Source organism: Pleuronectes platessa, chromosome 5, assembly GCF_947347685.1.
Source record: "Pleuronectes platessa chromosome 5, fPlePla1.1, whole genome shotgun sequence".
Classification (NCBI taxonomy): Eukaryota; Metazoa; Chordata; class Actinopteri; order Pleuronectiformes; family Pleuronectidae; genus Pleuronectes; species Pleuronectes platessa.
Genome location: NC_070630.1, coordinates 22,132,656 through 22,156,382, shown reverse-complemented (window position 1 = coordinate 22,156,382; position 23,727 = coordinate 22,132,656). Strand labels below are relative to the sequence as shown.

Genomic DNA, 23,727 nt, shown 5'->3' with positions numbered 1-23,727 from the left:
TCATCAGGTCATCCTGTAGGTGTCTTGCAGTCACACAGGGGTTTATCTGAGTTGTTCTGACTAAGTTGCTGAGGGTCCTTGATGAAATGTTGGGCTTTCTTCCACGGCCAGGCAGGTTTGAAGCTGCTCCATCAGTTTTAAACTTCCTTATAATGTTCCCAATTGTGTCTCTTGGAATATAATTTTTGGGGGAAATCTTCTTCTACCCAAGGCCTTTCAGGTGTGATGAAATAATCTCCTCTCAGCTTTTGTGGAAGCTCCTTTGTCTTTCCCATGATTGCAACTCACCTTGAATACCTTCATGGATGGGGTTTATATATGCATCACAGCTGAAGCAAATGAAGGATCAATATAGAGTTCCCAAAGGCTTAATAATGTTTCAACTCAACTTCAGGAAAAAAAAACGGTCAGACAGCTTTAAAAACAAGAATATTATATAGGGGTTGAATAATTTTGACATGGCTATCTTAACAAAATATACTGCTACACACAAATACTACATCATGCATTTTCCGTGTCGATTTTCTGTATCACTCAACTCATAAAGAAGTCATCCGAAGCAGAATCTTGCTCAAAGAGCAGATTCTGTCAACTTTAATTGATAAATCCTTAAAATCTTTGGGGGGGTTGGATATTTCTGAGTGCAACTGTATGTTTATAAATGGCAGTGTCATGGTCACCCTGTACCTTGCAGGTGTTTAAATTAAAAACATAAATAAATGAAGCCGTGTTATATTTGAATAGTTTAGTATTGAATGCACAATAACAGGATATTTATGCATTGGCACTAGGCAATGTATAAACATTTAGTTTAATACAAAACACAATTTCATACAATATTTATAGTATGGGGTCCCTGCACCATCTCTCCACCAGTTTCGGGGTCCTTGGCCTGAAAAACGTTGAAGACCCCTGGCCCGGAGCGCAAAATGCCGAGATGGCGACACAAGAGACCGATTTATCATGAAGTCACACATGTAATTTAAAACAATACATTAACGTCCCATGCTCAGGAATTGCGCGCGGTTTTGTTTTTAATTATTTTAATTTAAATTTAAAAAAATCTGTTTTTATATTTAATTAATTTAAATTTACAGTGTAACATATTTTGCTATGCTCAAGTCCGACAGATGTTAGCTCTGGCAGTCAATGCTGAGAAAACAAAATTACACAACAAATATCAACCAGTATTTTTCAAAAGGTATATTTATTTGTGTAGCCTTTAATTACATCTCTATTTACAGTTGTATTTCAACCATTTGAGTTGCTTCAAATCACTTCTCAAACCAACAAGGTTAGTTTGTGTTCTCACTCTTATGGTGAGGATTTTTAGGCTCATAACTTCCCTCGCCACAGAGTTTGCAAGGTCAAACAGTCAGCCCCAACGAAAGACATTCAGGTTTTTACAAAGGAGCAGACAGCAGAGAGGAAGATAAACATGTCACACACTCAGTTCTCCACAACACTGGCAGCCCACTGCTTGCCTTAACTATTTAATGTTGTGGTGTATTTGCTATTCAATGACAATGAAAACCTGACTTCCACTCTTTTCCAAGAAATCTCTGGATTTTTATTAGCCCTGTAAAAAAAAAAAAGGGACTTAAATGTCAAAAATGAACCAGATGTCTATTTAAAAAATCGTAATTAAGGACAAATATAAAATGAATCAATGGTGGACTCACCTCTTTATCTTTATGAAACACAATGGTTGCTACCCAACATGGATCTTAAGTAAACTCAAGTGCCTGAAGAAAAAACAAACATGGCTGCCTCACATCAGCTAATGTTCACTGTCATTGAACTAAAATTGAATAAATAAATTAGCTCTCAATCCAACTTGACCAGTGTGCCATCCAAAGCTGTCCTATGATGAGAATGCTCACTAGTAGATAACATGGACATTTTTCAATCTCTGCCATCGGTCCATTAAGACGTGTGCACAGCATCAAGCCTGTTGGTGGCAGCATAGAGATGCTACTTTACAGCAGGTCCTGGAAGGCTTCAAAATAACACCACAAACCACATACAAACCTCTGTACACAGATTCAAGGCTTGTTCTGCCAAAGGTGTCATACATTGAAAATTCTAGTTATTTAATTTGACTTAAGATAATTCTTAATGAATTCACATTGACATTTAAGAGTTGTTTTCAGTTCAGTGTCAAACATATCCTAACTCAATCCGCTGTGCTTCAGTGTTGTCAGACATAAATATCTCTGCACTTTAACCATTTCTGTATTAAGTTGCCCAACAAAGGTCTTATGTGTGATAGTATAGTTTTATGATGAGAGAACATGACAAGAAAACAGGGTCCAGGACAAACGTCATGTAATGTTTTCATAAATCCCAGCATCAATGGAAGGATGTGTTTTTAACATGTAGCTTCAGGGATGAATGTTTCCAGCAGTGGTGGTAGCTCCAGGGCGGGGGATTATTATGATAGCCAACTGAAGACCTGTACCCTCCTGCACATCAGCTGGATAGACAAAGGGTAGGTTGAGGTCACCCCGCCCACCGAGAACTAGACGGCTGTGGAAAGAATGACATAGCTAAAGCGGAATGTCATGCCAGTCTGACTGTTTGAGAGAGATAGAGCAGGGCAAGGAGCTCTGCAAACAGTTTTACTATACATTAATGGCATAAAACACAAAGTTAGAGACTTATGATATGAAGTGTAAAATAAACAACTTCGGGTTATTCTGAAAGTGGGCGGGGCAAATGGGACTGAGGGCTCATTTGAGACTACAGTTTCGGTAATTAAAGTCAAAAACTGCTTTCTGGTTGATTTGAGGTATCCAGCCTGAACTCTTCCCCCCCTGTCTCCCAGTTCTCATCCACTACACTGTCCATGTTTTCAAACACATCACAGAGTGAAGGCGAATCCGTTTTCTACTCTATAGGATTTAATAAATGTTATACTGCTGTTGGGTGCACTCAGACAGAAAAAGGGCAAGGTAGGCCTGCATTTGGATGACCTAGAAAATGCAATAGTGAACCTTTGCATAACCTGGCTCACGCTGGTCTGACGCTGAAGGCTGAGGCAATGTTACAGAGGAAGGACAATTTTAGAAAACCCAGGCATGTCCAAGACTGATGGGAATCTGGTTGTCACTGGTGGGAGGTGACTACTCGCAGTTAAAATGTGTAGCCAGCTGGGGGCGCTTTGTCGTCTTTGTTGCTCTCCAGGGAGAAAGGAGGAATGCGAACATCAAAGTGGGAGCCATCAGTCCTTTCAATACGAAACGTCCCCCTAAACACAAATACAGAAACAGAGGAGTGACCATTGTGCACATAGGAGGGGACCAGTGATTCCAGTAAAACAAAATGTTAATCAGTGAGAAGATGTAGAAAGTGTAGCATATGTGGAATGTGTGAAGCAGTAAAGTGATATATTAATGAGCAAACTCACCACATATGACCACTGGGGGCTTGTAGAGACACGTGGCTGCTGTACTGAAAGGCCGGCTGCTCTTTAGACAACACTGGCTCCTGCAACAACACAGACACAACATGAGATCAAGCGCCTCTGAGTTTAACTTTGTCTTTTAAGTTAAAGACACTGAACAGTTGGTTAAGTGATTTTTTTCACCAGGTAACGACACAGCAATTTTGCGAAATTAAAAAGGTAAAAGTTTGGGGAAAAAACTGAATTCACTTGGTTAAAAGGTGGTGACACTGCTCTCCAGACTTTGTGTTCATGTAGGTTTGTGCGTGTTTGCATGAATGTGTGTGTGTGTATGCTTTAGGGATGGGCGCTCGATTAAATTGTCTTCGTCGATCGTCGGGAGAGTTAATGACGAATTTTCGATTAATCATTAGTATTTTCAAGTTCAAAAATTCACTATTTATAAGCTACATTAAAATGCAGTGAAAAACAAAGCGTGTTTCCTCATTGAGATCTTTATTACAAGATGAACAAAATATGCGCTGCCGTAATCTTAAGCAGCGGAGCCGACAGCTAGAAGCCGGTGCTACTCAACACAACTGACCATCGTTTTTTTTTCCTCCAAAATAAAATAATAATAATATAAAAAAACATAATGTTAAACAACTACAAATATATAATACTTAGGTCTGACAGGTTTTGCCAAATGTAACTCAAAACTATCAAACAAGGTACCGAGTCGAGAAAGCTTCATAAAAATAACCAGTAACTCACATACAACTTCAGCACCAGCCTACGGATTTGTGTTGTTAAAGATGAGCATGTTAAACTGCTCTGGGGTCAGACGCGAACGCAGCCTGGTGACCGTCAGTCCAGCCGCAGAAAAACCCGCTCTGAGGGGACTGACGTCGCCCTGATACACAGGTAGCTCCGTGCTAACTTGGCTAGCCTGGCCGCGGCTCCGGTGTTTGCGCTCCCCTCGTCCGTGTCAGACAACGCAGGCTCCTCGTCTCCCTCAGCCTCTGGGATAGCTTCGCAGTATTGGCAGTGAACCAAGTCATTTTTTAACTCAAAATGGTCCCATGCAACACTTCGCCGTGACCTCTTCATGTTTACTTTGGAAATGGAACTACACGGTAACTCGCAGCCAGTCGCAGGTAACTGAGTAGGACTGTGGCGTTTTTTTCAAACACCCCCGTGGTCACATGTGTAATTAGCGAATTTCTCGATGAAAAAATTATTTCATCGACGAAATTCTTAATGATCAATTAATCGATCGTCGATTAATTATGCCCATCCCTAGTATGCTTACCCTGCCCACGACTCCTCGTCCTCGGACCGTCTCCAGAGTTCCTGACAGGCTGAAGATCCTCCAGTGCCTCTCTCTCAGCTGGACCACCTCACTGCCCATGTTCTCCAGACGGATACAGTATCGCCACTATCACAAGAAAACACACAAAAGCATTTTAGTACTCATTTTAAAAGTCAGGGTTAATAGTCTTCATGAAGTATATTGTGGTAATTTCTAAATGTGAGTGTCCTATGGGCCCATTACACATAATATTTCCCAGACAAAACTTTGCAACTCACCCAGTAAACATGAGAGTTCTGGGCCTCCTGAGAAGATGAAGAAAATATTTCCATTAGTATTTAAAAAGGGATCTCGACAAAAGAACAACTTAAAAATAGGGATGCACCGATGTATCGGCCGAACATCGGTAGCGGCCGATATTCGCCTTGTTAACTGATATCGGCTTATCGGTAATAAACTTGACTTTCACCGATATCATTGGCCGATGTTCATATTTGTTGTAAAACCGCTGGGCACGTGCCGCGGCTGGGGGAGCAGTCGCTCCGTCGCCCAGTGTGCGGCACCGGGAGGTCCATCGCCGGCACGGAAGGCGGGCTGTTGGAGGGGACTGGGTACGCGGTCAGCGGCGGCCACTCTGGATGCGTGTCGGGCCCTTCTCGCGGATCACCTCAGCTACGGCGACCGCTGGGGGAACCCTCTGTTCGCGCGGGGGGGGGGGGGGGGCACCCTGCGGTGCGCCTCGGCTGGCGCCTCGGCTTCTCAGTCAGCCTAGCAGCTGACTGAGAACTGGTGCGGACCAGGGGAATCCGACATCGCGAAGGGCCACGGGGGGTGTTGACGCGATGTGATTTCTGCCCGACACTAAAAACAGGTAAAACTGAGGAGGGCTTGTTAAGTTATCTTGACTCACGCAGTGTAACTTGGCGTAAAAAGTATGAGCGTAGCGTCTGTTTAAGTACTTTATTCTCATGTGCACCGGCTCTATTCATCCGTCTCATGCACAGGTAACAAGGGAATTGACAACATACGTCATACACACAGAAGCCGTAACACATCTAATAAACGGGCAATACTGCTACCGTAAATCAATGAGAAGAGCGTTCTCTATAATGCTACTTTAACAGGGCTGTTTTAGACAGGGTAAAAAGGTGCCGTTTTAAATTGTCCTTGTGGTATTTTGACCAAAATATGTTACAGACATTTCATTAAGATCGCATGGAACCATTTCAACTTGCGGTAAAATGGGCATAATATGTCTCTGTTAAATAAAGTTTAGTTAAATCAAAGATTGTTTCATAAATCTGATTCAATTTGTGCTCATTAAAAGATAAGAGTGATGAAGGGCTGAACATTTTTTAAATAGTGCTTTTAAATAATGATTTAATTATTTTTCTGGCACAAAAGGGTGAATGAATAACAACAAAAAGAAAATAAACAAATATCGTATCGGCTATCGGCCAGATTGTTATTTTAAATATCGGTATCGGTATCGGCCAAGAATTTCCATATCGGTGCACCCCTACTTAAAAATAATTAAACCGCTGATTGGCAGACCAAAATACAAACAATGCAGGGTTTGACAGTGACAGTTTGGCACTTGGATTTGCGACTAAAAACAGGTGTGCAAAATGTATTAAGATATATTTAAGATAATGGTTATTTTTTCAAAAAAAGGCTGATAATACAACAACTGTGATTACGCTGATCATTACCGATATTATCTGTTGAAAAAAATTTGATTTCATGAGGAGCACTGGTAGAGCTCAGGGTGAGCCAGACAAACGGCTTACAAAAAGCTGCTGGAGCAGTCGCACCCTTTGATTGTTTTGGCATTTATTTATAACTTTATTAAACAGGTGTTTATACAGCTTATTCTCTAGATCATCATCCTGCTGCTTTAGCGAGTAAAAATAAGTGTGTGTGTGTGAATGTGTGATATTATTTGGGCACAATGGGAACTGCGGTTGGAGATATATGGGTTCACTAAGCCCTAATGCTATTAATCACGGTAGAAAACATTCAGCTGCAGCTTCTCATTTATATCTGGTTAAAGTAACAAGTCAGGGGTTGATCATAAGTTGTCACTAATTAAACTACGGCTGTTTATTGTGTCTCAGAAGGCTGTTGTTACTACCAGCCAAAGATAGTTTGTGAGAGAAGAACCTTCACTCCGTTCCACCACTTAAAAACCACAAGTTTCTTTAGTTCCATTAAATCCAGCACAGTTAGACATCATGTAACAAAAAAACTTGAGGGACATCAATTATATACAGTTTGAAACAAAAATAATTAAAAAAAAATGAGTTAATATCTTATTAAAATAAAATCATTTTTGCTTTCAAATGTCTCATTTTATTCCTTCATTAAGAGAAAGTTCTAGCTTTTTATGATTGATAAATCTGCGATTTAAGAGCACATGCAATCCTTCAACAATTCCCGTCACTAGGTCCTGTAATGCAATGTAGACACGTTTTGAGGGCTGACATGGCCCAGGATGTGCTTAAAGAAGATAAAATAGCATCAAAATATATTTCAGGTATTATTCATGTACCCTCATGCCCATGTAGAAGGGGATGACAGTGACTCGGATGTTCTCAGTGGTCTCCCTGTGGACGTCTGAGAGCTCCAGCCAGGGATGGTTTTTATCCTGCCACGCCTTCAGGGTGTCTCTGGATGTGAATGGAGGAGCTACAGAAGGCGAAGAAACACACATATATTTATCAAAAAACTTTGACTTTCCTCTCTTCTATATTGTCCCAGTGTACTTAATTGAGCCTATAGTGTGTTTACAATACATGTCTATCATGAGGTACATAGTTGAGTCAAAAATTATTTGGACATTGACACTGACATCCCTTGGTGAAGATTTAACCCCTTGCCAATATCTAGCCCTGTCAAGAAACCTCTCGAGGACATTGGAGTGTCATATTTTGCAATCTGATGGGACAGTTTTCCATAGTGCAGCTCGATGATGTCCCAAAATTATATAATAAAAGCAGCCTAGGAGGTTCTCAAGGCAAAGAAATTCAATACTCTTTAATGACCATATCACATTAGTTTTTTATGTAGTATATAATCACTGAAGGATGAATGGGCATTGAAAAAGGTGTGAAGACTGAGGTCGAGACTGTGGTAGAGTGTTTACATTTTGTTGGGTTGTACATGAGGAAGCGCTCAAACAGCTCATGTTGGATGGGGACCTGCTCTGTGGAGTTGTAGGGAAGGATGTCTTCATGGCTCACATAGTCCAGACCTGAGGAAAGAAACAGACACACTGTCACATGGTGAGGAGATAAAAAAACAATAATAAAATCCTCAAAACGCAGTGTTTTACTGGAAAGTTTCATTTATCATGTAAACCCGATAGTAATTAAACAGAAAATGATTGGATAAAGAACATGATGGGTCCAACAATGTGTAACAAGACAGTTAAGTGTGTGCATCCTGACTGCTCTTTACATGGTTACACACCTGGGATGGCGTACAGGGCTCTGCTGTCGTCGTGGTTTGCCAGAAACGTTACTGCCTCTGTCTGAGACCTCTGAGACTGTCAAAGACAATAACAGTCACACAACTGTTGACACACACTAATGAACAACCCACAGTTGTGGCTTTAGCTTCTTTTACACAGAGATCCTCATTATGCAGCAATTTCTTGATTACAATGTACCAAGAAGTCAACAGAGTTACAGCTGAGCACATGGGATTTAAGAAGAGACTGAAAAGGGGCTTTTGTCCGCCTATGGAATTTCCGCTCATTGCACTGAATGAACTAGCTTATTGTAAGAGGACACATCTCACATCAGGTAGACATCTAAAAGAATTGTGTCCTTCATTCTCTCTGCAATAACCAGCCAAAACAATATAATATAGATACTGCACCGTAACCTGTTTTTTGCTGTTTTTAACCTTCTTATGGGTCTACTCTAGCATTTGGTTTAGATGTGTAAATTAGAAACAGTGTTCACTTATGGTCGCAAGAGTCGTACATTTTTATACTAAAAAGGTTATACAAATGTTAAGTCCTATAAGATTCTTGTCAGATACTTCTCCATTCTGACGTATACATAATTATCTGGAATTTAACCAATATCCAGTGAATACAACAAATAATATATGAATAACAAACTATCTGAAACTACTTGCCTGTCTGGACTCACCCACAATTTCTAGGGGCAGTTTAGATGTTTGGGCAGGGAAATATAAACCAAATATCTCTGTATTTTTTGGTTGAATGCCAAAACACAAAACATATCTTGGTATTTTCTAGTGCAATTGTAAGTCACATCCACAACAGAGCTATCACAAGAAAATTTGTCATAACAGTCGGTGATCAAAATGGAACAGCTACTAAATATATCACCATGTAATTTAAAAATATATAAAATAAATTGCCTCTTCAAAAAAAACAAAAAACAATAATGATAGTATTACTAGACTATATAGTGTTTGTACAAGAAGGTTAAGAACAGCTAAGTGAAAAGGTATGAGGGTCATTAACTACTTAAGTAAAGTTTAAATCCCAGTGCAAAAAAATACAAAAATATGCTAAAAAGGTCTGTTATAGGTACTTTGGCCTCGGATTACTCCAGAAGTTAACAGTAGAAGTACTCAATACAATTTGGACAAGTAGCTACAAAAGTACATGGAATATAAACTACTTATGGAAGAACATATAGTATTACAGCATATAATATCAGACTTTCAAATCACTTCAAGTTACAGTTGTGGGACTTGGCACTTGAAATTTCTGGTAAAACTGTTCAAGTTTAGCAAATGTTTTGTTTAGATAATTATAACATTTTTACACGGTATATGAATATGATCAAATCTTATTTCCATATCATGCATCTTTTTGGAAAACCAGAAGTAGTCACTTGCCTACCCTTACGCTGAATCTGATTTATAATTCATCAAAACTGTATTGTTTGTTGTTGCCAGGAGTGTATAAGAGAGGAGACTCCCGTCTTCTCCTCAGGAGAAATACAAGCACGAGCATAACTTTTTTTGGGATATAAACTGTGTTGCTTAATTCTATACCCACCTTTAAAATATTTGGTAAATACACCTCCCAGCCCTAATAGAGGTAACTAATATGTAAGTTCTAAAGGAAAACTATACAGGAACTTACTATGTGAGGGCAGTCCCTGGTGTCAATCAGGACTTGGTAATAGGTGTGAGTCTTCCCCTTAACCTCTTTGGAACCATGGCTTCCTGGTGGATCAGGTTTGCTGAAGGAACAAAGTGAAACAGGGACAATTTAATCTAAGTTGAAAGGGAAAAAACTAGTCTGACACAGAAACAGAGTCATTAAAGACCCATTTGGGCAGTTTGCAGCAAGAGATGGAGCTTTACCTGTCAGACATGGGAGGGGTGATGTCTCTGTCATAGAGTCGGGCATGCCAGGGAAACAAGACGATGCCTCTGTAGCCAAACACGCTGTGGAGAAACAGCTGAGGAGAGTAAAACAACAAGGGGGTAAGCGTTAAGTCCATGTTAGATTATACATGTAGGAGGTTTAGTAAAGCATAAATTAGATGGGATTACAGTCACTTGACAAGATCATGCAAATGTGCACTAAATTACTGATTCATCAAAACAGACCTGACTTTTAAACCATATGACAGTACAGTAATATTCAGGTCTAAAATGTATCAAAATTATTTACTTCCTCAGAGTGTGTGTGAGTGTGTGTCTTACTTGTCCCGTTTCATATTTGCCATGTTGCTTCACAGCCTCAAACACTCCGACTGTTTCCAAAATCTTCCCCTCAGGCCTGTTCCTGCCAAAAACAGGCACCACCATTACACACTGGACACTGTGTGTGAGTATGAGTGCATTTGTGTATGTTTAATTGTACACGCATGCTCACATGACTATAAATCATGACCATATGATCACAAACTACCATACAGGCGTGTTTATTGTACAGGTCAAAACAACATCACATATGGATAAACAACTTGTAAGTCCCAGAGGAGTCTCACACAGATTTGAAGAGAAAAGGCTTCAGGATTTGACCTCCTACAGAGAAGACTGGTAATCGTCCTTATAGGGGGGGAATCCCTCTGGTGCCTCTCTTTAAACTCTCTCCCCTATCGTAATCTCAATCACAACTTTGACAAGATTGAATAAAACATCTACACTCGTCAGATGTCAACAAACAGGACTACCAGTCAATCTAATCTCTGTGTCCTCGCCTTCAGCCTCGCAACAACACACAGAGACTTACAGTAAATATTACCAGTGACAACAACAGCTGGTCACCTCAAATAAATAACATGCATACTTCTGTGCTTCCTGCAAAGCTAATCTTCACAACAGAGATGAAGAGAGGGGATTAATGAGGTGGATATATTGACAGAGGGATTTAGTATTTCACTGTAGGTTATCTTCAGGTTATTTTCATATCATGGCTTTATTTGAGAATAATAATCACTAGGTAACCTGATTTTATTATAAGAGAAATGGTTAAAAACAGAATCCTGATATTCAAAAGTCAGATTTATGCCTTTTATTTAGCCTCGCGTTTGCGTAGAAAAGAAATGCCTTTTTTTTTATATATATATGATATTCTTGCTTTTGTACTGCAAGTGCTACTGGAGTATTCCAAAAGAGAACACAACCCAAAACTTAGACAATAAAGAACTTTTTCATCCTATAAAGACATGAATAAATTTGATGTCATGTGCCCCTTCTGCTCATGTGCGTATTACATCCTGTAGACGTGCACAACGGATGGACAAAATGGATGAGATACAGGCAGCAATGATGGTTAAACACAAGTATGTCTGCGGGCTAAGGGCAAGGAGCCATACTGAGACAGGGGGCCTCATTTATTAGGCACAAAACGGGGTCTGAAAAATGCGTGCGCTTCTTCTCACACAAACGTTGGGATTTATAAAAAGAAACAAGAAACAGGCGGTTAAACGAGTCGCCTCATAATCTGACATTGTTAAGAGATTTTATTGTTTTGCATTGACCATTTAAGGTTGATTGTGGGCATGTAGAGGGCGGAGTATGAGGCAGATGCACGTACGAACGTTTCCAGGTGAAGTGTGATGTATAAAGATAAAATTGCCTTCATGTGTGGGTGCACATGGTTTTATAAACCAGAATCTGTTTTGGGATACGGAACTTCTCGGCTTTTGTGCGCACGTACACTTTTAGTATGAATACTACGCACTGTTTGATAAACGAGGTCCCTGAACAATTACATCTCGTCAAAATCTGTTGTGCTCTCAGGCTACACTGCAGTGATGGCTGTGAGATTTTACCAGCAGATGGATGAATATTTCAACCTCCTGCCTCGGCAAAAAACAAGGGGAAATGTAGACTACATTAAATGATCTGAGCATTGGCAGCAACTTAAGTCTTAATGACAATGGACTATTTTTAATACTTAACAGACCCTACTTGACACTGTGTAGATATAAAGATATGCAAGTATTGATTCTTTCATTATAATACCCAGCATCTGGCCTCAAGTTTGAACAGGGGCTCTACTGTTCTGTTCTAACCTCTGCAACAATCTGAGAAATGTCAATACACTGTGTATACACAGAATCAGATCTAAATATAGAAAACCCACTGCAAACCCAGGGACTTTCTACAGCCAACAGCTGTATGTACACACTAGACCCTGAACACGGGTCATTGTGTCACTGAGCTCTCATCAAGTAGTTTGATGAAGCTACTAAATTTAAGTTAGACATGTTAATACTGAATCATTACTGCTGCTTTCCATCCACTGCGTGGGCATTCACCCACCTACCGACCCACTCTCAGAGACTAAACTCGCCCTCTCTTTCTGTTATGCTCTAAACTAATTTCTTCAGCACTTTTTCCTGGTTGATTCGATGAAGGCAGCTACAAACACAAGACCAACTAGTTTTTCTTTTTTTAGAGCATCACTTTTATTCAACCACTGCTGCTGCTGGTGGTGTGAACGCCAAGAAGAACATTTGAGCATGTCACTGACCTGCAATGCCACATAACAACAAAGAAAGTGCTGGGAAATCTTAGCTATTTTGAGAGAAACTGTCTGAGCTGAATAACTATATTATCATCAGTCGTGTGGAGAGTCAAATTGAGACTGTCTTATATGTTACTAATGATAGCACTAAGTCTGTAAGCTCTGAGCACATGTCCAGGTTGACTGAGTGGATAGATTTTTGCTTCGTCATGGTTTGTGAAGGGGGTTTTCATTGAAGCAGCAGTTTGGAACAGTCATGGAAACGTTAAATTTAGTCGAACCGTGGGAACAGTTTAAACCATTACAATTTAAACAGATAATTCTTGAGTGTAATGGAATTGTTTTCTGAGATGCCTTAAATGCCTGGGGTGCTACTCTATGTGAGCACCAAGTGTAATAACAGAACCATGGACATGTACATAATAATAAAATTATTATATATTCCTTTACATGGAACTTTTCTTAACAATGTTACAAGTGATTTTTTCATTTTATATTAACATTAGAAAGAAGAATTTCATGTTAGTAAACAAGTCCAAACCAGATATTATATCGTAAATCAGCCCAAAATAAAATCCAAGTGGAAAAGAAGACACCACACTGCAGTTAATGTTGGTAATTTTGCTTAACATAAAAGGTTATTTACTGAAAGGTCAAGTCCATTTATCTGAGCCTTTTCTTCTAGATAAATCTAATTCAAAAGATCTTCTGTCAATCGTTACAAGCAACTCTATATATATTGCTTAACAAGCTAAGAGACGTTCTGTCATGTTAATCATTAGCCTTCACTATAGCTTATAACAGTAATTATTAGTAACATGGGAGATGATAAACATTTTACTTATTACTTGATTATATTTAATAGATTTTAAACACAGCTTCTATTACTTTTTTTAAATCCATTCCCCCCCAAATACTCTTCCTACACATGTAGAATGTTGCATTAAATTTGCACTTTAAACCTCATTTGAAAAGCAAAATAGCGACTTAAGAACTCTGAAAAACTGCATTTATTTACAAGGCAGCACCAGTTCAAAGTAAGTTGTTTATGATTGCTTAGAAATATGATAATTTGATGGGAAATAACAGGAGATACACTGGCTAACATCACTCATGACTGCAGAAGGTGTCTCAGTGGCATGCGAGGCCTTGTGTCAAGTTCCAAAAGGCTGATGTTGCAAAGTGACATGTAAACAATCAGAGCTCTAACTATAAACCATAAATCCTACAATGTGGATCATGGACGTTCAACCAAATAGATGCCTACAGTTATCAATATACTCACTGTCATGCACGAATTTAAACCAATATGCAAGATAATTAGCAGATTGTTGCTTGTGCTGCTTCACATTAAAACCATAATGATACTAGTGATCTTACTAGCAGCACAATGGCCCAGGGTAAGGGTCACCGTTATTTAACATGCTGGCTGGAGGCAGGTGTTGCACAAGGCATTTCGCTAGCTTAGCGGAGCAGCAGAGGACGACTGCCCCGTTCTGGTTTTCTGCTGCTACACATCAGCTCATGTCCAAACACCAGCCTCATAATGTGGACACCAACACCAGCCACGTGTGCCCTCATAAAACTACAGCCAGGGTCATAATGGGGGGCCATCTTGAAAACCTTAGCTAAAGTCTTTAGCATGTTAGCATCGGTAGGAGAGGACACTAGCTGCGTATCTCACCGTGTCGACATGAACCTCACCGGCGGAGCTACGCCGGTCAGCCCGCAGCTCCGACATTGTGGCCTCTGTCTGAACGCCTGGAAGCCGCTGCTGCTGTCTGCCACGCTCAGTATTCTGTGGGTGTGTTTCCTGTTGTATTTACTGACGGTGCTCCACAAGCCGCGGCGGAGCGCAGAGGCAGCCATCTTTCCTGCCCTGACACCATAGCACGTTCAGACGCACAGTCATGAGCTTCACTTGTGCTGCTTTCATGGGACTGCGGAGACTTCGGAATTCCTAAACTTTAATTTGTTTATACTTTAAAAACAGCATTGCTTATTTGTTTCCCATTGTTTTCTTTTTTAAACTGTCTCCTATTGTTTACCTTCAATTTACCTTTTAAACTTTTAAAGCAGCTTGCAACTGTGCTCTGAAAGGTGCTTTATATCAAGTTTATTTGTATTATTATTATTAGTAGAATTATCATTACTTTTAATACTACTTATTATTAATGCATATTTTTATATCTTGCAATTACAAAATATATTGTCCAAAAATCTGATGTTTAAATTGAAATGTAGTTTTTCCAGCAAAACACTAATTTGCGATTCAACTCTAGTCTTTACGACCGTATGAAGAGACACTGAACGCACCAAAAGTGCTCACATTTAACGAGCAACGTTTAAAATAAATATGAAACAAACTATAAATGAATAAACGTGAAACATGTAAAAAGATTACAAGTTTTAAATATAAAATGAGTGTTTTAAGAATAGCATGTCATACGGTTGGTCATGTGAGCGAGTACGTCATCGAGTCACATGGTAAACAACATGGCCGCTTACTTGTAGTAATATTTCTACCTCTCGCTGTTGTTGGCGTTGAAGTCTCCGTAATATGGTGTACTGATGTAAAAACAGGTTCAGTTCGTGTTCTTATTGTTATTATTTGTACCCAGGCTGATTTCTTTGACTGTGAACGAACCTGGAAGTAGACACAGTCCGACTTCCCTGTCACAGTCTCCTGGATTAAAATCATGGCCTCATCATTTGTGGTCGGGGATCAGTTCAGGAACAAGGTGACAGAGTTATTAGAATACACATACTCGTCTCTGCCACATCCCCTGAGAGAAGAGCTGCAGGAGATCCTCGACAAACCAGCAGCAGCGACCCTGTCCTTCAGCACAGCAAGACAACTCAAGAGCTTCCTTCAGGACCAAGGTAGTGAGAAGTGTTTGCATGTTTATATAGAGTGACCACTGACATAGTTCACTGACTGAATGACGTATATTAAAGTAACATGATAGATTATTAAATTACTGTGCAAACTACAGACAATGTGCTTTATCTGGGTATAGGGTATTTTATTAATATGTTTATTCAAAAATTGACTGAAAATATATTCCGTTTATTGCCTGTAACATCTTACCTTATTGGAGGTTGATGAAATGTTGAAACCATTAACCGGGCTTTGAACCTTGCCGACTACAATTTAATAATTTAAAATGCATTAACCTTTCTCAACTAATGGAAGTATTAGAAAATCTAAATAATTTCAACAGGGGCTGTCTTATGTCTGATTTCAGTATTTGACTTCAAACATTTCTTATGACCGTTTCTCCTCAGGGCATCCATTCTACCTGCATGAGTTGTTGGAAGACAGTTCACTGAACCTGCCTGAGTTTGTGAAGCCTCCCAGAGTAAGTGAAGCCATGCACATGTTGGACATGTTGTAGTTCATGTCCGTTATAGCTGTAAATCTGATATGGGTTAGCTGTGATAAAATAATCATTGTACACAGCTCTTAAATCGCCATGCCATAACACTAGTTGACTGACTTTCCATTTGTGGTTGACATTTTAAATACAGGGTTGCGGTAAAGACATTATTTGAGGTGTATTATCTAAGTAGCACACAACATCTTGAGGTTGTTTTTAGTGAGTGTAAAGTACAAGTTCCAACAGGTGTGCCGTGTAGACCTGTGAGAGGGAAAGTGAGAGGACCCTGTCTGAAACTGAACCTCTATCATCAGGACTACAGCTGGAATCATGTCACATTAAAGTTTGATGTTTCTCTCTAACTGCAGAACCCTGTGCTGGTCGCACGTCTGGAGAGGATAAAAAACAAACTGGCCAATGAGGAATACAGTAGGATCACACGTAATGTCAACGCTCAGGTAAAACTACTCAAAGATTTCAAGTATGTTTCTGGGTTAATGTCTCAGGAACAATATGTGTCAGAGATAGAAACACGGTATATTATGAAAGTTAGAGGTCTTATCACTTATTTGAGTGTAGTGTCAAATCATATATTGTCCAATCATTTTAATTATGATGTGATCGTTACTGCAGCTTAAAAAAGGCATGTTTAAAAAATGTCTACACCCACTTGTACTTTAAATGACACATAATCACATTGTTTGAGCCAATAACACAGTGATGATTATTTTAAAGATCACATCAGAATTAAGACAGATAGACGATGGTCAGATTAATTTTTAATGACATGGGTGTGCATGTATAGTACTGATCTTTGTAGCAGACTAGCTCTCCTATCAGACAGAATGAAGAATTGCACTTTGTAATTAATATTATTAATATTTTTCCTTTTCTCCAGGAAATCAACAGAAATGGAACATTAGCAGATTTTGGACGGGAAGGTTCGTCACATGTTCACTATCTTACAGCAGCTGAATTCATATTGTGTCTAAAGTTAAGAAATGAACATAAACAGAACCTCAATTGTGTCGCATCTTTTTTTCTCCCTCTCTTTCTGCAGTGCGATCAGCGAAAGCAGTGGTGGTAACCATATTCAACTTCCTGATCACAGTGATTGCTACCTTCGCCTGTTCGTACATGGGCAGTCAGTACCTGTTCACTGAAACAACAGCGGTATATACACTTTTTCTTTCTTTGACGTGTTTAACATCTTCAAATAACTAACCATAACCAAACTTGCGTGAAAAATTTGCACTTGAACAAATATCAGTCTGCAAAGAACTACCATAAATGACAGAATCAGAATCAGAATGTATTTATTGCCAAGTAGGTTTACACCTACAAGGAATTTGCTCTGGTTATTGGTGCATACAATGAACATAGAACATAAAAACATACAAACACAATAAATACAACACACATAAGAAAAGCAATAAAAAGAAACAATATATGTTTACTCCCCTTTTCTAATATTTATACAAAGTAACATTTATTTAAACATAAACATATCTAAATAAAATATATATAATAGATAAAAGATATAAAAAGTGAAGTAAAAAGTGAAATGAAAGACAGTGAACAGTGTCAGATTGCAATATGCAATGTAGTGCAGAAAGTGTCTTTGACAAAAATGGATTCGATGTGTCATTTGACTTTGTAGTTTGGGCCATGTCCCATTCACCAACATGGAGGAGGCAGGATTTATGACTAATACTGCTCTGCAGGCAATCAATGGCGATCAAGATGATTTGGCCTCACTTTTGGCGAGCAGTCATGTCGTCCATCTTTTTATAGTCTATGGGTACACCCATCTTAATCCATAGCAATCCAATAAAACAGCCAAGTAATGAATTGTACACGTATAATCATTCTCCTACTTGTTTTTTTTGTGGACATGTCATCTCAGATCTGTTTAGTCAATTCATATCATTAAACTGACGGGGTTGATTAAATTAATTAGCATTAACGGCTAATTTCAATTGAAATTTGTTTGGATGAGAAACACAATATAACAAAAGTTAACAAGTTCAACACAACCACAATGAAGAACTTATCTACTCTCGCCTGTGATAACAATGGATGTAATTGTCAACTGTGTTTTTGTTCTTGTGTTTCCTAAGTTTGGCTTTTGTTTTTGTTTCTGACACGTGTTTTTCAGAGAGTGATATCAGCTGTCATCGCTGCATCAGTGGTCGGTCTGGCTGAGCTTTACGTCCTGGTCCGGACCATGGAGGGAGATCTAGGCGAGCCATAGCAGCCTTGCACATCAAATGAGGGAAACACAAATCTTTGTAAGCAAAGCCAGCCAGGTCAGAATATCTGGATTTGAGGGGAGTTTAGTAAAAACATTCTGTACATTTTGCTTTAAAATTTGTAAGGAAATTTGGTGGTATGAGTTTAAAGTTACTGAGAATTTACAAATGAATGACACTAGTACCACTAAAGGGAGGCTGGAAAATTACATGAAAGCAAATTGATTTAAAATATCGGAATATCTGTGACTGCTTAATCTGACATTCCAATTATTCACGCTTTTTAAATTAAATCTAAACACGAGTCATGTTTTCTATTTATTTAAAGGTATTTTATATCTCTTTTTTTCTGATACTGCATACTTTTTTTCTTCTTCCTCGTTCTCCTTGGCACTTCCCTATACAAATAGAATGTTGCAAATTTTTCTGTGATTCTATTCTGTTCTCAGATGTAATTATATTTATGTGTTCAATAAAATCATCAGTGGTGACTGAAGATAATCCTTTGAATTGTACATTGTAGTTCATCTTCCTTGCTTTCACTTCTTGCAAAGTTAAACTGGATATATGGGGATTCTTTTGTAAGAACACTGACACAGGGACTTGATAACACTGATGTTAGAATTTGATCTTATTTAACATTTCCTCACAGTGAGTTACTGTGGTTTGGGCTATGATCTAAAATACACATTACACTTACTCGTACAGTAGATGCAGATATACTCTCCTGAGATTTTATTATTTGAACAGACCTTTGTAGCCTGTGCCTCTGTGTTATTAGCCATTAATAACTTAACACACCTAAATCTCAGACTGAACTCTCTATGGTCATGTTGCATTGGGGGTAATGTAGGTACCAGGTTTTGAGAATGTAGCAAAAATGTATTTAAGTAAAAAAAACGTAACTTTCCATCTGGCATCATCATCAGGTCAAATTCTTAATTTGTCCAAACTGCAATGATGAATAGAATTTTGTATAGCCGGTTACTTTATATCAATTTTTTTTGTTTATTGAGACCATGAGATGAACCTTATAGTTGTTTAGAAAACTAGTAAGTGGAGCTTGGTTGAAGTAATTTGTTGTTGTTTTTTATTTATTATGCTAGTTGTGCTGGTAAAACTAATCCTGAATAGTTCCTGAAATATTTTATAATCCATCTCCAACTGGCAGATGTGTTATTAATTATCTGCTGATAAGTGCTTACAATATCTGGTTTGAAATGAACTATAGAGCCAAGCAATACATGAAAAACAAACAGTAGCCATGATAAAAGACTTAACATCCCCAGCATAATAACACTTTATTTCTTAGTTCTAGACAATTCCCGGATGACATAAGATAATCACTTTTCTATGATCCTCTCTCCAGATAGGACTTCATATTTTTTTGTAAACTATCCCAACCTCCTCTTGTCAAGTACCGTCATATCAGTGGTAGGATTAAAAGATGTAACTACATCTGGAATACAAAATAAAAGTATCTTTCTAAGATCTGAGATTTGACACCGGATTAAAGGTTTATTGAAAGATTATTTGGTATTAAAGATGATTATGATATGCAGAGATCTCTGTCCAGCGCTGGATGAACAGTGGGCACCACTGTCTGTCATATTTGCTTCTGTATTATATCTCTCATGTAATATTTCAAAACTTAAATCCAGGCAGAATTACAGAGCCTGTAAGCTGATAGACCCTGAGCTCTGGCTTTAATTTAGTTTTTTTTCTTCCTTCTGTCCATCTAACCCTCCTGATACTTACAGTACAGAGAGATATGAAAAATATATTTTGCCTCAGAAAATAATTATTCCTGTCATGGTATATTACCACAAGGAATCATTTTAATCAGGATGTTTTGAAAGATAATACTTGCGGGGTCGTAGCATTAAACATGCCATGGTTCAGCTTAGAGCAGGAAAACAGGAGCTGGCATCTGTGATAAGAATCCTTGCCACGAACAAACGTGTTTGCACGGAGGAGGCAAGTTGGTGGTTGATATGACGGCTTCTATTAGACATTGATTTACTGAGAAATTATCAATGTTAGACTCCAGAAATACAGAGCAATGAAGACTCTACTACATACACGTGGTTCTTATACATCTCTTGTATTTGGGGGGCAAAAAATGAGTTTTTAATTAAAGAAATCATCACTAACAGAAGAGAAGAAAGAGCTGTGTTGAACTACATTATCATTAAAAAAGAACAACATTTAATCACTTCTCTGTAGCAATTCAGGGTGCCTGAAAAAGATAGCACACAAGCAAAAAATTATTCGCTCTAACTGATGGTTAAATGGCTGAAGTCGAAGGTGTAAATAGTAGCAACGATCTAAACTCATGTATTAACAATGGAGTGAATAAAGGATAAATGGTTAAAATTGGTAAGTTAATGCACAAAACTGTGTACACAGTAAACTAAATGTAAGCTGATTAACAGAAGAAAGTGAATAGATACTGGAAAAATGTTGAAGTGGACAGCTAAAAGCCAACGTATAAACAATTTAAATAGTAGCCTGTGAATAACAGTACGAGGTTTGCTGGAAAATAATGGACGAATTGCTAAAAACACAGAGTTCGACTGATTGAAAAATACATTTGATCTTAACAGTAGCCATTGACAGAGCTGTAGGGCCAAATCTAACAAAAAACGCTGGAAACCAATGAACAAATGAAAACGTTTCTTAGAATAACAATTATTTTTAATGTTTTTTCAAATGAATGGAACCTGGCCTTCATTTTCTGGTCTCTCACTGTGTTTTGAACCTCTTGCTTTTGGTCAGGAAACAGTGATGGGTGTAACAATTTTTTTCTTTTTTGTACCATATTGTACATTTGTAAGACTGTTACTGTACGTTATTCTCGCCTGATCCTTGTTTTCTATCATATTATTTGTAAAATTATGGTTTTACCAACAGAAATGGGAAAAAATGGATTGTTGTTAAGAACATACAAACAAACAAATTTGTGGTTTTTGGAAATGTTAGAAATTACACTCATGGCTGGGTTGAAATAAAATCAATTTATTCCCTAAAATATGCAGCACAAAAACATAATAAGAAAATTTTTAACACGGATGACGCAACAGCAGCAGAACAACTATACATATATAGGTTTGTTTGATGCACAAGCAGCTCTTTTAAAACAAAGGACAGATGGAGACACAGAAAATGAAATAAAGGATAATGCAAGGGTTCCTGACAGAAAAGACAGATTGAACAATGTGAAGAAGAGACAGCTTTATTCTAACACTTTAAAGCTAATGCTCCAGACTATTCAGAATTCAAGAAAGTTAGTGACAATAGCAGCGTTGTAGATCAGGTCTGAGATGTATCCCATGGACGTCTGTGGTCCCATTTGTGGGTGGTGGTGGTGGTGATGGTGGTGAGGTCCTTGGCCCTGAGTTACCTCCCAGTACACTGGCTGAGGGTGAGAGGGGACTACCTGGTCCACAGAGGCATGGCTTCCACCTCCAGGGCTGCCTCCATACATAGCCTGGTGAGCCCCAGCTTGAACCAGGCTCTGGGGCTTGAAGCTCCTGAAGGCCTGATACGAGCGGGACGAGGAGGAGTGGTGAGCCTGCCTGCTCATGGGCTGGGGAAATGAACTAGGAATAAATCCAGGGAGCGCTGGTCCCAGGTGCTGCTGTCGGTGGTGCTCTTCCTCCCAGGGACGAGGCTCAGAAGCTTTGGAGGAGGCCGGGATGGGCTGCTGTTGGAGGGTTGAGGAGGACGGTGGTGACGATACAGGGTTGCTGTAGATTTGGAACCAGTCAGAGTACATGTGCGGAACATCCTCGGAGTGGTGGCTCTGCTCTTGCCGGAATATGTCTTGCAAGGTGGCTGGGGTGGAGAAGGTGGTGGTCATGGGTGCAGGGGAGGAGGACTCCACAGCACCTCTCCCTCCCTGGACAGGCTTGGTGACAGACTTCGGGAGTCTGCCAGTCTTGATGCTTCTGGCTCTCCTGTTTTGGAACCACACCTGTGGAAAATGGCTTATATTAAGGGGGGTCATATGATGTTTACTTTTGGTTTCACCCTCATTCATGTAGCAACACCCCCTTCAAAAGCAATGTATGGCTTTATAGATCAATATTCAAACCCATAGTAATGTCAACTAGTGACAGTGTAAACAAACAGAAACGTCCGATAACAGTGAGAGTGCAGTGAGCCAGAAATATTAAAGGTTGTGGGTCAGAAAGAAAAAAACAGGATTGCAAGAGCTGAGACACTGTGTTGGTCAGAGATTACATCCAGCAATTTTTAATGAGCCTACAAGTAGTTGTTTAATCTGTAATTAATAGTGTATACAAATATTGATCACAGCCACTTAAAAAATATAAAATATAAATGTGAATAAGAACTGTAGAAGTTGATGAGCAGTTTTCATTATTTTCATCATAGACCTGGCATGTTGGCCGGTGAGAATTTGAGTGTTTATAGTTTTAAATGGATGTAGTTTGCCGGACCTGTATCTTGCTCTCGGGCAGGTGTGTGTGTGCAGCCAGCCTCTCCCTCAAGGTGATGTCGGGGTACGGGGTGACATTGAAGGCCTGCTCCAGCTCCGAAAGCTGCGCTCGGCTGAAGATGGTCCTCTTCCTCTTCCTCTGCGCCTCCACGCAGCCTGCGGCGCGCTCCGGCTCCGGAGAGGACCCGGCATCTTCTAGCGAGTCCACACATGACAGGGAAACTTTCAGGTACAATCAAATTCAATAATGCATAATGTCAAATAAAAGTCATTAGGAGGAAGGTATCCTTTGGATTGAAATTGCTTTTAAGGCGATTAAAATGAATAAAGTCGAAATAATGTAAAATTGTTTAATTTGTTTTATTTTACAAATTGAATAAGGGCAACTTAAATTAATTAAATGTTAATGTTATATTTTCAGGTAGTATAATAATTCCATTGGATATTTAATTGATATTTTTTTCTGCTTCATTTCTGCTTTTATAATTTTTTTGTTGATTAACGTCATATTGATCAAAGTTGCTTCAAAATATGTCACAATAATAATATTAATAATTATCATAACGAAATTAAGTTATTATATTTGATTTAATATTTTGTAATGGATGGAATTATTATTATTATCAATCTATAATCAATATAAGAGTCTGATCATTCATTGAATTGTTATAATTATTAATCATAACAATATCATTAATAATAATAATGATAATGATAATCATCATCACCATCATCATCATCATCATCATCATCATCATCATCATCATCATCATCATCATCATAACTTACCTTTACACTGATCCTGTTCTCCAAATAACGCTTTAAAATCCATCATGTCTTTCTGCTGGTTCTGCTTGAGTAAAGAGAAGTCTGGATCCATAAACAGGGCCATTACCACAACAGACACACAGACACACAGACAATCGCTCATACATCAACTGCTCCAACAAGAGGAGGAGTT

The 23,727-nt window shown here is 38.8% G+C and overlaps 3 protein-coding genes across 4 annotated transcripts; 1 reads left to right on the top strand and 2 right to left on the bottom strand.

Annotated features, from left to right (window-relative positions):
- Nucleotides 1–1,188: 1,188 nt before the first annotated feature.
- Nucleotides 1,189–14,580, bottom strand: poldip2 (polymerase (DNA-directed), delta interacting protein 2). Of its 2 annotated transcripts, none has more exons than XM_053422436.1 (11): nucleotides 14,357–14,580; nucleotides 10,398–10,479; nucleotides 10,053–10,150; nucleotides 9,829–9,928; nucleotides 8,169–8,244; nucleotides 7,843–7,950; nucleotides 7,249–7,385; nucleotides 4,976–5,002; nucleotides 4,698–4,823; nucleotides 3,410–3,489; nucleotides 1,189–3,250 (listed from the first exon to the last, which is right to left on the bottom strand). In XM_053422436.1, the coding sequence occupies exons 1-11, from the start codon at nucleotides 14,539–14,541 to the stop codon at nucleotides 3,136–3,138; spliced, it is 1,134 nt and encodes a 377-aa protein (XP_053278411.1). In that variant the 5' UTR covers nucleotides 14,542–14,580; the 3' UTR covers nucleotides 1,189–3,135. The 2 variants fall into 2 exon arrangements, with proteins under 2 accessions (XP_053278411.1, XP_053278412.1); XM_053422437.1 differs by having other exon boundaries at nucleotides 10,398–10,473; nucleotides 14,357–14,579.
- A 569-nt stretch (nucleotides 14,581–15,149) lies between these two features.
- On the top strand, nucleotides 15,150–18,819 carry tmem199 (transmembrane protein 199). The gene is made up of 6 exons (XM_053422435.1): nucleotides 15,150–15,555; nucleotides 15,961–16,034; nucleotides 16,421–16,510; nucleotides 16,951–16,993; nucleotides 17,113–17,225; nucleotides 18,211–18,819. Exons 1-6 carry the CDS (start codon nucleotides 15,372–15,374, stop codon nucleotides 18,304–18,306), a joined length of 600 nt encoding a protein of 199 aa, XP_053278410.1. The 5' UTR covers nucleotides 15,150–15,371; the 3' UTR covers nucleotides 18,307–18,819.
- A 2,756-nt stretch (nucleotides 18,820–21,575) lies between these two features.
- Nucleotides 21,576–23,658, bottom strand: sebox (SEBOX homeobox). Its single transcript, XM_053423679.1, has 3 exons — nucleotides 23,556–23,658; nucleotides 22,768–22,958; nucleotides 21,576–22,280 (listed from the first exon to the last, which is right to left on the bottom strand). Exons 1-3 carry the CDS (start codon nucleotides 23,656–23,658, stop codon nucleotides 21,576–21,578), a joined length of 999 nt encoding a protein of 332 aa, XP_053279654.1.
- Nucleotides 23,659–23,727: the final 69 nt, after the last annotated feature.